Source organism: Hypomesus nipponensis, chromosome 8, assembly GCF_054491055.1.
Source record: "Hypomesus nipponensis isolate SF chromosome 8, ASM5449105v1, whole genome shotgun sequence".
NCBI classification, from domain to species: domain Eukaryota; kingdom Metazoa; phylum Chordata; class Actinopteri; order Osmeriformes; family Osmeridae; genus Hypomesus; species Hypomesus nipponensis.
The window spans coordinates 10,363,972-10,377,996 of NC_140368.1; the positions used below are offsets into that span (position 1 = coordinate 10,363,972).

The 14,025-nt window shown below is 39.7% G+C and overlaps 1 protein-coding gene and 1 pseudogene across 1 annotated transcript; both read left to right on the forward strand.

The window, feature by feature from the left end:
* The first annotated feature begins 4,556 nt into the window (after positions 1–4,556).
* Positions 4,557–6,535, forward strand: LOC146275100 (retinol dehydrogenase 11-like; annotated as a pseudogene).
* Positions 6,536–7,095: 560 nt separating this feature from the next.
* On the forward strand, positions 7,096–13,452 carry LOC146275101 (patched domain-containing protein 3-like). The gene is made up of 5 exons (XM_084703691.1): positions 7,096–7,800; positions 8,781–8,908; positions 9,649–9,794; positions 9,906–11,511; positions 13,197–13,452. The coding sequence occupies exons 1-5, from the start codon at positions 7,096–7,098 to the stop codon at positions 13,450–13,452; spliced, it is 2,841 nt and encodes a 946-aa protein (XP_084559817.1).
* Positions 13,453–14,025: the final 573 nt, after the last annotated feature.

Sequence of the window (14,025 nt, forward strand, 5' to 3'; positions counted from 1 at the left end):
ACTAAAGTGGAGGATCATCAGTTTGAGGTGTGTGGCTGCTTCGCAGACAAAGAGGGCAGGGTGTTGGTTGAGCTTCGGGATGTGTTGATCAAGTACCTTGGGAGCCGCGCTGCTGTACTTGAGGAGGACTTTTACCACAATAAATTCTGTGTCGTCTCTGAAGACATTGCATCATCTCGTGGTCGCAAAGCCTTGGTTTTCTCTGACCACTTAGGAATATCGAGGTCTTTGCAACAGCACTTGAGTTCAAAATCTAGATACATCTCCTTTACACATGCTAAGGATATCCTGACCCATGGATTTGCCACACTCTTGGCCAACCTCAAGATTACAGACATAAAGAAGAACTTTGAGGAGGTTTTGTTTGTGTGGGGTAACGAGGACCTCACAGCGCATACATCTGAGAGTGTTCTGGAGAACATGGTGAACTGCTGTGAGACGTTCCGACAGGTCATCCTAGAACTTAGAGACACTCGTTTCACTAATTCCATCAGAGCAATAACCTATCGCTCAGCAGAAACCACAGTTGACCACATCAGCTCAGGCTTTGCCCTATCTGGTATGATTAGGTCATGTGCTGCAGAGATGGCTGAGCTGTCAATTCAGTGGATTGACATCAACTCCATGTCCACTGACGACATCCAAGCTCTGTCACACATTTTAAGATCGTATCCATGCAGCAAGTATGCTGAGTTGGTGGTGAAAAACGGGTTGGTTTTCAATTCTACCATTGTTCACATTCCCCTTGAAAAAACGGAGAGCTCAATCTCTGAAGGGAAAGTCTGCTCAACAACTGAGCCCTGCACATTTCAGACTACTGACCCATACAGAATGACTACCTTGTCTGCCATTCCCTCTGACTTGGAGAATCAGTACATTCCTGATAAGACTGTTGAGATTAAGCTCAACAAGATGTGCGTTCATTCCTCTGATTACTTCCCCGTCAGCGTCTCTGACCTGAACTTTGGCCAGACACTCTACTGGAGCAAACATGATGCTCAGAACCACAATGTTCTGGCTCTAGACTTCAATGGTACTGTCACTGCTGTAGGGAATGGTGTACGCAAACTGAAAGTGGGAGATGAAGTTGTCTCTTGTTATCCAGTTGTGGCATCCACAAAGATGATTGTTCCTGAAGAGGCTTGCTACAAGACAAAAAGATTTAAATTTCTAAAAGAGACACCATGTGTTTCTTACTTTGTGTTGGCATGGGAGATCATGAACAGAGCATTGCCCAAAGTAAAAGAACAAAAGAAAACTTTGGGAATCGTGACTTCTATTCGTGACTCAGCTCTACTGAAAGTCCTGTCTATGACAGCAAGCAAATCTGGATGGGGTACTCTTGTAGGAGGACATTCCAATGGTGTTTTTGTAGATGTTGATGCAATAGATGCATTTGTCCTCCTACCTCCATTTGATGAGTCTTTGGTTGCAAAAGCTGTCAATTTTCCTGGAGTGAAGCATGTTGTCATTGTCTGTGAATCCCACACCCAGGGCTTGCTCACCCACACAGTTGTCAGAAGTGAAAAGGATAGCGTTCGCACACAGAACATCCTGATGACTATTATCTTACAGAAGGGATCACTCAGAGCACAGATGCCACATGTCTATCATTGGCTCAAGTCTTTGCACTTAGACAAGAGGGCATTTGTTCTCGACAGCTTCACTTTTCAGAGACAGACGTCCGGAAGCATTGAGTTCCTTCCTTTGGACGAGCAAGATTCCTACTTCAACTTAAGGATTGTTCCTGTGGTGGCACTGGGCAAGGAGGACTCCAGAGGTGCAGTTTCCAATATTCCCTTGCAACAGAAATCCATCCAGCTTTTCCAAAAAAGAGCGGTGTACATTGTTACAGGTGGTCTGACTGGGCTGGGCTTTGAAACAGTCAAGTTCATTTCCCAGAAAGGGGGAGGGCATGTTGTCATTTTCTCCAGGCGTAATCCCTCACCAGACATGCAGGAGGAAATAAACAATGTGGAGAAAGAGACAGGTTCCTGCATCCTTTGCATCAAGTGTGATGTCTCTGTCTCTGAGGATGTGCAAAACGCAATTGGTCAGATTGGCAAGAAATTCCGCTCCTGTCCAATCAGAGGGGTTTTCCACAGTGCCGTTGTCCTGCATGATGAGTTGATTGAAACCCTTGACAAATCTCTCTTTGAGAAAGTAATGAAGCCAAAGGTGAATGGGGCTCTAAATCTGCACCATGCAACAGAACACTGCAAGTTAGATTACTTTGTGTGCTACTCCTCCATTTCTGCCTTTATTGGCAACGCCGCACAAATTAACTACAGTGCAGCAAACACGTTCCTGGACACATTCTGTCAGTATAGACGGAACATTGGACTGGCTGGGCAGTCCATCAACTGGGGGGCTTTGAACATTGGTCTTCTGCTGAACAAAGACCATTTCCATAGGTTCCTTGAAGCTAAGGGGCTGATGGTGATGGATGTGGCAGAGATACATGAAGGTTTGGAGCAAGCCTTACTGCTAAACAAACCCCAACAGGCAGTGTGTAGGTTTCACTACAAAAACATTATCAAAAATGTTCTCCCTAAAAATGCTGCACTGACCGTCCGCCTGATTGATGTAATGGAGGAAACACTCCGCAAAACTCAACTGTCAGACTCAAGAGCAGATACAACTGTCTCCTTATCTTCTCCTGCTGAATATATCAAATCTCTCCTCAGTGAAACAGTGGGTGTTGACAAGAACGAGCTACACGAAGAGTCCACCCTCTATGCCTTGGGCATTGACTCAATGCTTGCTATGACTCTGCAAAATCGCATATTTCATGAGAGGGGTGTGAACTTGCCACTGGTTAAAATCTTAGACCCAGACGCTTCACTGTCTACATTGATAGCAGTTCTTGTGGAAAGCACAGAGGCTAAGGACAAGGATCAGGGTGATGATGAGGAAGCAGTCCTCAATGCAACAAGGCTGTAGGCCTCTCTGATGCATATGTTCAACATGAAAGCATAATCACATTACATGGGAAATGGCATTAGTTCATTACAGGAAACAATTGTTTCATCAAGAAAATATATTTTACTTGGTATGGTTATAATCATAAACGGAAACTAATATCAAAAAGAAAACTAAAAATGAGTTTGTGAACTGAGATTTTACTAAACAGGAAAATTATGAGGAAAACAAATGCAAAGATGCAAAACCACCTACAATTGGCTACAAATCTAAATTAATCCATTGTGAAAACATATTTTTTGTCAAACTGAACCTAATTAATCCCAAAACTAAAACTAAACTGAAACTTCATAATATTTTTACTTGGTAAATAGCATATTATCAAGGGAATGTCACTGGATGTGCAAAATGCATCCCAGCAGGATTTTGATGATATTCAGGCATCGTAAAATTTCAAGCCAAAGGTATACTTTCTAAATCATCATAGCATTATTGTATGTGATTACTAATTTAATGCAACTGTTATTATTTATTCTGTAATGTTGTGAAGTCCAAAATGTATTACATTCTCTTACACATTTACGATGCAATGCACATGCCTTATTGTTTGAAAATGTTTTCAATACGCAGATGAACATTGGTGTATCGCCTACAGTAGATCATAGTCACATTACTTTAAACTAGTCATCATGAAATCAATTCAAATAAAGGACATTCAAAACGTTGATGTTGTGTTTAACTTGTGTCAATAATTTGCATAGGTGTAGCCTACCCAGGAGCTTCACTATGTAATGAAAGGCCGATCTTTGTTTGCATACAATTTTCAATTAAACTTAATGTGTACACTGTTGAAGCAGATCTCCCCGGAATGTGTACAAATGGTGTGGAAGGGCTAGGAATGCATTGCCAAATTGTTGAATATAATTATTGGCCTCCGATCTTCGTTTTACCATCATAATTGGATCACATAGGCCTACTTTGTTGCAATGAATGAGCTGCCTTGCTCATTAAAGCTTGCTTTGATGATTTTGTCAGTCCCAACCCTATGTTTGTCTCCCCATCATAAGCGTTGAGGAAGACGAAACACACCGACGATGTCCAACCATGAGTAAGCCTAAGTCGATTATAACTGGGGTAAAAAACATAATAGGCTGGTCTAGTTGATGATTGAAAAGTTGGAATTGTAAAAACAATTCCAACTTCTCATTCATGCATGGTGTGGTAGTGATGAGGATACATGCAGTAGGCTATGTCTATTTATTGATGATGAGGTTGAGTATAGTTTATATGACTACTGTCCAGCAGCAACTATGATGGTATAAAACCGTTACACACAGTCTACTCTGTAGCCTATAATTGCTTAGTAGCCAACTACACACCCAGAAGTTCACTTCTACTAAGGCCAATTTTATTAGCTCCCAAGACTGGTCGCTCTAGGCTACTTTCCTATTTAGGTGAATCAGAAAATGTTAATATCGGTATGCATTAGGTATTCAAGCCATGACAAAGTGTACCAGTTGATGTATTTTATTATTTATGTTTATACCATCCAGTGACACTAGGTGGAACCATACAGTCAGTTTAGATTCAGATTTCAAGAATACCTTTTTATTTGACTTTTTAACAGGAGCCAGAATCATCATGGCCTGCAGAGATATGTAGAAAGCAGAGTTTGCACTGAAAGAAGTTATAGAAGGCTCCGGCAATAAAAACGTTGTCATCCTAAAGCTTGATTTGTCAGATTCCAAGTCGATCAAGGAGTTTGCAGAGGTCATCAACAGGGGTAGGAGCATAATCACATGACATTTCTGTACATTAGGATCTTCTGACCCCTCCATAGACACCATAAGTTAAAGTGGAGATGATGGCACACCACATTGTTGTTATACTGGACTCTCCTCTGATCTGTCTGCAGAGGAAAGTAAACTGAACATCCTTATCAACAATGCTGGAGTAATGGTTTGTTCCTATGGGAAAACAGCAGATGGCTTTGAGATGCAGACCGGTGTCAACCACATGGGTGAGTACAAGAATGTATTAACAGGGCAGGGCAGGCACCTACACTAGGTCATTACCAGGGAGATGCAAACATAATGTGTGTTTAGGCCACTGTTGATGATTTACCCTGATCATATAATCTGAAATGTTGAGCGACCCCGACACAATAATGACAAAAATAAGGAAGTACAAATTCAAGCATTACTTCAGAGTACAAAGTTAATAAAATAATATATAGCAAAGGTAAATTACAGAAATAGCCTGACCTTGTCATACTCAACGTCAATCAATTCTAGTCAGAATATGAGTCTGAAAACTCTCCATTGGGCTGTGACTACGGGGCATGTTTCAACCGAACTCGTAAAACAAATGCCTCTACGGTCAATTGGATAGACCTACAACCAATCAGAGCAAAGTAATATGTTGTTTGTTTAAAACGAATTCAACCCAAGGGCTCTTTCGTGATGTTTTTGATTACGTTACTGTTGATCATCTCTCCATCATCATATAAAGCCCGCCCTGGTAATTTCATTGGTCCACCCAGATCCTGGTTTTATGTAGTTGTTCCCAATACGAGACCCTCCAGACCCAACTTCCCGAACACATTTTTTTGTGGGCGGGGAGAAGTTGGGATGGCAGCCAGGCTATTACAGAAATGCAAGGCCCTTTCAAATTTGAGGAAAGAAGTCTGCCCTTAATCATTGAACACAAGTCATGACATGTTAAATCTCTTTAAAGTCAGTGATAATGTACCCACTCACCATAAACTGTTTTCATGAAGTCAATTTACTTCCTGGTCCTGTTTCTGTAACAGGGATACAATAGCACAGAATAACTAGAGTTAAGTACATTTAGTCTTTTAAATTTTTTTGAGAGTAGATCAGTATTGTTTTTTTCGTGTAGACCCCAGGAATACTATCAAACACTTTGTGGAAGGTAATGGGGATTCAAAAAAAGAAACAAAGGAATACATAAATACATGAAGCTAAGAAGGGAGACTAATACACGGTCATACCATCATTTTTGGTCACTTCCTGTTGATGTACTTATTGATTGACCTGATCAAGAGATCATCCCCTTCCAGGATCATCAACATCATTCTATGGTCCACAGCTTGGGCAGCATCAACCTGGACAACATCAACAGTGAGAAGGCCTACAACAAGAACAAGGCCTACAGCCAGAGCAAACTGGCCTCCTCACTCACCTACTGGCCAAGAGACTAGAAGGTCATCTTTATCTGTCCTTCATTTGGTTAATATCCGGGACTCTGTACTGCAGAAGTCTATTTACACTTGAGCACCTCAAATATGAATGTTTTGTGTGGTGTAGCTGCAAAACAGTACTGCCTCTCATATCTTATTGCTTAATTAATGTACAGTACTGTATGATGGAGTTTAACATTCCCTCCCTTCCTAGGTACCGGTGTGACTGCTTACTCCCTCCACCCTGGAGTGGTCCAAACTGACCTGTGGAGACACCTCAACCCTGCACAGCAGGCTGTCATGAAGATGGTCAGCCCGTTCACCAAGAACTCAGTCCAGGGAGCTCAGACAACCGTCTACAGCGCTGTGGACCCTGGACTGGAGACCAAGAGTGGTGGGTATTACAGGTGAGCTCAGGTTTGGTTGGTTTGTTTGTCACTCAGAAAACAGAGATAATAATCATATTTATTTAATAATAATAACAGTATTTATTATGTTGTCTAGTAGAACAGTTGATGCTGTAGTTACTGGAATACTGTGAAGCCTCATGTTGTGTGACGTCTGTGTTTGCTCACAGTGACTCTCACAAACCAAAGATTATTGTTCCTGTAGACAGGTACATAATATACTGTATGTAATAACAATATAAATCTGCTTGTGGGACCTGGCGAGTTATTGCTCATAATCTTCATCAATAAATGTATTCTTATTTATTTATAAATGTATTGCGGGTAATTGGTCTGTTCTGTGACATCACCGTTCACTGTTGCATCTGATGCAGATTTTATTATTTCACATATTCCTGTTAACATGTTACTACCTTCTCAGGAGGCTTATCTTGTTGCCACAGACAGTAATAGCACACTGTGTGAGAGGGGCTGATATCACACCTGACGGAAAGCCAGAGCAGGCAAGTTGTTCATGTAAAACTACACCTTCATTTCTTATAGAGAAGTTACGTTAACAAGAAAATGCCTGGATGCAAGACAAACTGCATTGAAAAGCCCTTATCAGAGGGTTTTGGAAAACTGGGCAACTTTGTTGGAAGGCATCACTGGTGGTTTTTTATTATTCCTCTGTTCGTCTCAGCCGGTCTCGGAGGAGGATTCTACTTCCTCAAAGACAGGGAGGCAAAAGGTATTGAAGAGCAGTTTACACCTGTGAATGGACCTGCTAAAGACGAGAGACTTATTGTGAAAACTAACTTCCCAAACAATGACAGCGAATTTTCTCGCTTGAGACTGTATACTGAAGGGACTTTTGCCTCCCTGATTTTGAGTGACACGGTAAATGTGCTGTCAAAAAACGTTTTTGCAAAGATTGTTGAAACGGACCAACTTGTTAGGGATATTAAAGTAGCAACAATGGGCTTCAATGACATTTGTGCTATGATTGCAGGAGAATGTATGACAAATTCCATTTTTGACATTGTTAAAACTCCTGCTGATGCTGAGAGCACAAACATTACATACCCATTTAATGGTGGTATTTTCACTGCCTCTGAGATTGGTGGTGTGAAACTTAAACCAGGGTCAGAGCTAATTGAGAGTGCAAAAGCTATCAGGCTATTTTATTTCTTAAATAATGTGAACCAGACTGTAAATACAATTTGGCTGACAGAGTTCATCAACAACATTTCAAAGATTGAAGATAACAAGGTGAGAACTTTTAAGATTGTACACATTTAGTACCAGCACATTCAAATAAAACAGTGCTGCTATGATAACGTACAATATAAAATCTGTTTATATATGAACTTGGCACATAAATTATTATTTTCAGTAACACTTTACAATAAGAGTGCATTAATTATGCAATTAGTAAAGAAGTATTACTACTTAATTATGCATTGATCTTCAATACATCACTTGTAAATAGGGAGTCAAATAGGATTTACTATTAATTAAATCCGGCATCATGGATCAGTTCAATATTAACATCAATTTGCGAACTAATACTGTTAGTAAAACCCTGAGTTAACAAGGTAAACTAATTGTGATACCGTTAATTCATGTTAATTACCACCACGACGGATTTCTGCCAGACATCGACAACCAGATGAATAGGGAATGGGTTCATGCAGAACATGTAGAACACACAAACGGATACCGCCATTTCAGTCATGGCGGTCCGTCGTTCAGATTTTGGTGCTCTGCTATTTGCGTGCAGTACTACTTACCTATTCTTCGTCTGCTATATCTGACCTATGAGTCAATGTGCAACTGTTCCACAGAACTAACGTAGTGTGGATGGCGTGTGGCTAGTCCAGCATCAATACTCAACAACCATAATCTCATAGAGACGTTACTTAATCATTTGTTAATAGTCATTTGCCTCACCAGGTAAAGTTATAACATAATGATACATTCCCAAATCATTAACTAATTATTCATTAAAACAGATACACATAAGATAGACAACTGATAGACAAACATGCATGATTCATGCATTAGTTAAAGCATAAATGAACGCTCATTTATGCACCGTTATTGTAAAGTGTTACCTTTTTTTCCTTTCAAATAGACTTGGAATATTGCCAGTCTCACATCTCACAAATTATAACTTTTGAAGTATTTTCCAAATTTGTTCTGAGAAGTTGTTTTTAAAAAGTGTGTGGGATGTACCACTAATGTCTTACCTTTTTTGACAATTGTAGATGTCAGTTTCTTTTTTCACTTCACTATCAAGGGAAGAGGAATTTGAGAAGAGCACAGACTCCATCATCCCTTTGTTCTCAGTGACGTATACCATCGCCATTACCTTCTCTATCATGTCATGTATGAGGTATGTCTTCATTCTACCTCACATCAACTTTATAATCACTCTTACCTATCCATGTAATGAAAATATGATCTGAAATACAATGGTAAACAAATGATGACGTTAAAAGCTTGAAGCAGTTTTAAAGTCAAAGTCAAAGTGTGTGGGGGGGGTCAGATGGCTGAGCGGTTAAGGAATCAGAATATTAATTAGAAGGTTGCCGGTTTGATTCCTGGCTGTGCGAATGGACGTTGTGTCCTTGGGCAAGGCACTTCACCCTAGTTGCCTTAGGGGAATGTCCCTGTACTTACTGTAAGTCGCTAGCATGCTAAATGACTAAATGTCAAATTAACTTTATTGTCAATCAGACCATGCAACAAGTAATTACACAGACATTCGAAATTGCATTTCCCCATACCATGCTGCTATTCAGCACTTTTCACTTCTATATGCAACTCCTATATGTTGTTCTTATCATATATATATGTTGTTTTTTAACCTGTTGATATTGGTTCGCACTGTTATGTCAACATTTTGTATTACGCACATGTTGGGAAAACTACATGTTATTTTGCATATGAAGTGCATAGTGAAGACATTGACCTTACAGAGTAAAAAACAAATAAATAATTTAGCTGGGTGTATGTGGCACAGGAGCACCCGTTCTGTTATCTGTTATAAATCGCTGTTATCTGCTGTACTTACGATTTACAGTATTGTTTGATGGATGAACTCCTAGATAAAGAGAGGTGTGTTGTTTATAGGTTGGACTGTGTGAGGAATAAGGTGTGGGTAGCCACCTTCGGTGTCCTCTCAGCAGGCTTGGCAGTGGTGTCCAGTTTTGGATTTTTGCTCTACTGTGGGATGCCCTTCGCTACGACTGTTGCAACGGCTCCGTTTTTGATTCTGGGTAAGTTTACAAACTAACGTTGTGACACACCAAACATGTTAAGAGAGGTCCTGTACTCTGTTACAATGCAACACTCTTCAAAGTTTGTAAATGACATCCTCTGTTCTTTAGGAATCGGTGTTGATGATATGTTCATCATGATTTCTTGCTGGCAGAAGTCTCAAGTTAACCACAAAGTAGAGGACCGTATGGCTGAGACATACCAAGATGCAGCAGTTTCCATCACCATCACAACACTGACTGACGCCTTGGCTTTCTATATTGGTCTCTTAACTCCCTTTGCTTCAGTGCAGTCTTTCTGTATGTATACTGGCACTGCTGTTGTATTCTGTTACTTGTACAACATCACTTTCTTTGGTGCGTTCTTAGCACTGAACGGATGCAGAGAGAAAAGCAACAGACACTGGCTGACCTGCAGGAAGGTACCAGAACCCAGCTCTGCCAAGTACAACACATGTAGTGAAGGGGGCTACTATGATAAAGACACAGGGAAGGAAGAACCAATGCCAATCAACAACTTTTTCAAGAACTATTATGGGCCATTTCTGACGAAGAAGTTGACCAAGGGGTTTGTAATGCTCCTCTATGCTGGATATTTGGCTGCAGGCATTTATGGCTGCTTCCAAATGAAAGAGGGCATCGATCTGAAACAGTTGGCAACTGATGGCTCATATGTGGGTAGCTATTATGATGACGAGGACCAGTACTTCTCAGAATTCGGCCCAAATGTGATGGTTGTTGTGACAGACACACACTTCCAATACTGGGATGCTAATTCCCGGGACAAACTTGATGCTTGTCTTCAGAAATTTGAGGATCTTACCATTGATAATCGACCATTGGTCACCAAAAATATGACTATATCTTGGCTAAATCAATATCTGACATATGGACATGCAGCAAGTTTGAATCTTACTGACAAAAAAATCTTCATTGATAATTTACCAAATTTTTTCAATCTTTCACCTGCCACACAAGCTTTTAGACAGGATGTGAACTTTTCAGTGACTGAAGGGCATATTTATGCCTCCAGAATGTTTGTCCAGACAGTTGATATTCGGTCAGCCATTGATGAAAAGGACATGCTGAATGAGTTCAGAAAGACAGCTAAAGCCTGTCCTAAGGCCTTGGTTGTCTACCACCCTGCTTTCATTTTCTTTGATCAATATGCAGTCATTGTTACTAACACCATCCAAAACATTGTTGTGGCCACTGTTGCTATGCTGGTCATCTCACTTCTGCTAATTCCCAGTCCCATATGTTCCCTATGGGTGACCTTTGCCATTGCCTCAGTCATAGTTGGAGTTGCTGGTTTCATGGCTTTATGGGATGTTAACCTAGACTCTGTCTCCATGATCAATCTTGTCATCTGCATTGGGTTCTCAGTGGACTTCTCTGCTCACATTTCTTATGCCTTTGTCACAAGCAAACAGCCCACAGCTGATGACAAATTAATAGAGGCTGTTTTTAACTTGGGGTATCCTATCATTCAGGGGTCTCTGTCTACTATTTTAGGAGTAGTAGTTCTGTCTGCATCTGAGAGCTACATCTTCAGAACATTCTTTAAGATAATGTTTCTGGTCATTTTGTTTGGGGCTTTACATGGTTTGACTTTTATACCAGTGTTTTTAACCTTCTTTAGAAAATGTATTATTCAAATAAATGATGAAAAGAAAGACATTGAAAAGTCTGACTCATCCAACCCACCAGTTAACATGTATGCAAATCAGATAAGTATCAGTAAATCCAGTCCTAATTTAAATGTTTCAAAGTATAGCACTAATGAAAAAGTGAACAACACATTTGAAACTGATGCTCAATTCAATAATTAAAAGAGGATAACTGTTCAATGACACAAATAAACATTTAAAATGTAAATTCCAATTGTTGTATTAGTCATGGGATAGACTATATGGCATGTAAAACTGATCATGACTAACAAGGAATGTTCTGAATCCTTGCTGGACAAAAAAAAGGATTTCATTTTTTGATTTAAAAGATAAAACAGTTGTCTGTATTTGTATTAGAGGCAATATTGTTGTACTCGCTGTGAAATATTTTATTTTACTGTTACTTGCTTTTCCACAGGTACACTTGCACTTATAGCGATTGATGTTGCTTAATTGTAACTTGTTTAGCTACATGCTCTTATGGTTCTTCCCTTTGGCACTTATTTTGGCTGTTCACAATGTGTGCTTCATGTTTTGGCTACCAGCAATGTTTTGGGGCTATGTTGTTGTTATTATCAGTGACCCATGCACTTTGTAAAGCTCTCTCTTGGAAGTCGCTTTGGATAAAAGCGTCTGCTAAATGTAAATGTAAATATGTTAAATTCTCATCAATCCGAGATATGTGCCAACAAATTGTGCCAATAAAGCCAGGCAACATTACACCCCAATGGCCCCATTTTTTTTTCCTTTACTTTTATCAAAATGAAACTGTACACACTGAAACTACCCATGACAAGTAACATTTTTGTATTACAAGTTTCTTTGAAAATTAATGTTAATGTGCAAATGAGCTATACACTAATTGAATATGCCCCAAATACACGCAAATAGGCTATTTTTTTTCATTTACTCCTACCACAATAAAACTTAACATAGTAAAAGTATACATGCAAAATAACTTTTTGTATAACAAGTTTATTTTGAAATTAATTTGAATATGCACATGAGCTCCACATGTTATTGAATATGTTCTAATTCAGATAGGCAGAAACATGGATAGACCTGAAGTGTGATTTCTCTGAAGATGTGCACAATGCAATTGGTCAGATTGGCCAGAAATTCCCCTCCTGTCCAATCAGAGGGATTTTCCACAGTGTCGTTGTCCTGCATGATGGTTTGATTGAAACCCTTGACAAATCTCTGTTTGAGAAAGTAATGAAGCCAAAAGTGAATGGGGCTCTAAATCTGCACCATGCAACAAAACACTGCAAGTTAGATTACTTTGTGTGCTACTCCTCCGTTGCTGCCTTTCTTGGCAATGCTGCCCAAATTAACTACAGTGCAGCAAACTCGTTCCTCGACACATTCTGTCAGTATAGACGGAACGTTGGACTTGCTGGGCAGTCAGTCAACCGGGGGCCTTTGTACATTGGTCTTCTGCTGAACAAAGACCATTTCCATAGGTTCTTTGAAGCTAACGGGATAATGTTGTTGGACGTGGCAGAGATACGTGAAGGTTTGGAGCAAGCCTTACTGCTTACTGCAGACCCCAACAGGCAGTGTGTAGGTTTCACTACAAAAACATTATCAACAATGTTCAAAACGCTGCACTGACCATCCGTCTGATTGATTTGGTGGAGGAAACACTCCGCAAAACTCAACTGTCAGACTCACGAGGAGATGCAACTGTCGCCTTATCTTCTCCTGCTGAATATATCAAATCTCTCCTCAGTGAAACACTCGGTGTTGACAAGAACGAGCTACAGGGAGAGTGCCCCCTCTATGCCTTGGGCATTGACTCAATGCTTGCGATGACTCTGCAAAATCGCATATTTCAAGAGAGGGGTGTCAACTTGCCCCTGGTTAAAATCATACACCCAGATGCTTCACTGTCTACATTGATAACAGTTATTGTGGAAAGCACAGAGGCTAAGGACAAGGATAAGGGTGATGATGAGGAAGCAGTCCTCGATGCAACAAGGCTATAGGCCTCTCTGATGCACATTTTTTACATGAAAGCATAATCACATTACATGGGAAATGGCATTAGTTCATTGCAGGAAACACTAATTTTATCAAGAAAAATATATTGTACTTTGCACGGTTATAATCATGAACTGAAACTGATATCAAAAAGGAAACTAAAAAATGAATTTGTGTACTGAGATGAAAAGGAAAATGATTACAAAAACTTAGATTAAACTAAAACTGCAATGCAAAGATGCAAAACCAAGTGCAATTGGCTACAAATCTCAATTAAGCTATTATGAATACTTATTTTGTGTTCAAACTGAAATGATCTAATCCTAATACTAAAACTAAACTGAAACTTAATAATATTGTTACTTAGTAAAGATCATATTATCAAGAGCATGTCAATGGATGTGCAAAATGCATCCCAGCAGGATTTTGATGATATTCAGGCATCATAAAATTTCAAGCCAAAGGTATATTGTCAATTGTGTGCAATAAGGATTTTTAAAATCATGATAGCATTATTGTATTTGATTACTAATTTAATGCAACTGTTATTTTTTATTCTCCAATGTGAAGTCCAAAGT

Coding starts and splice junctions, on each gene's coding strand:
- LOC146275101 (XM_084703691.1), top strand. CDS start 7,096: ATGCCTGGATGCAAGACAAACTGCATTGAAAAGCCCTTATCAGAGGGT. Junction 7,801..8,780: donor AGGTGAGAACTTTTAAGATT/GTACACATTTAG, acceptor TGACAATTGTAG/ATGTCAGTTTCTTTTTTCAC. Junction 11,512..13,196: donor TCCAACCCACCAGTTAACAT/GTATGCAAATCA, acceptor ATCTCTCCTCAG/TGAAACACTCGGTGTTGACA.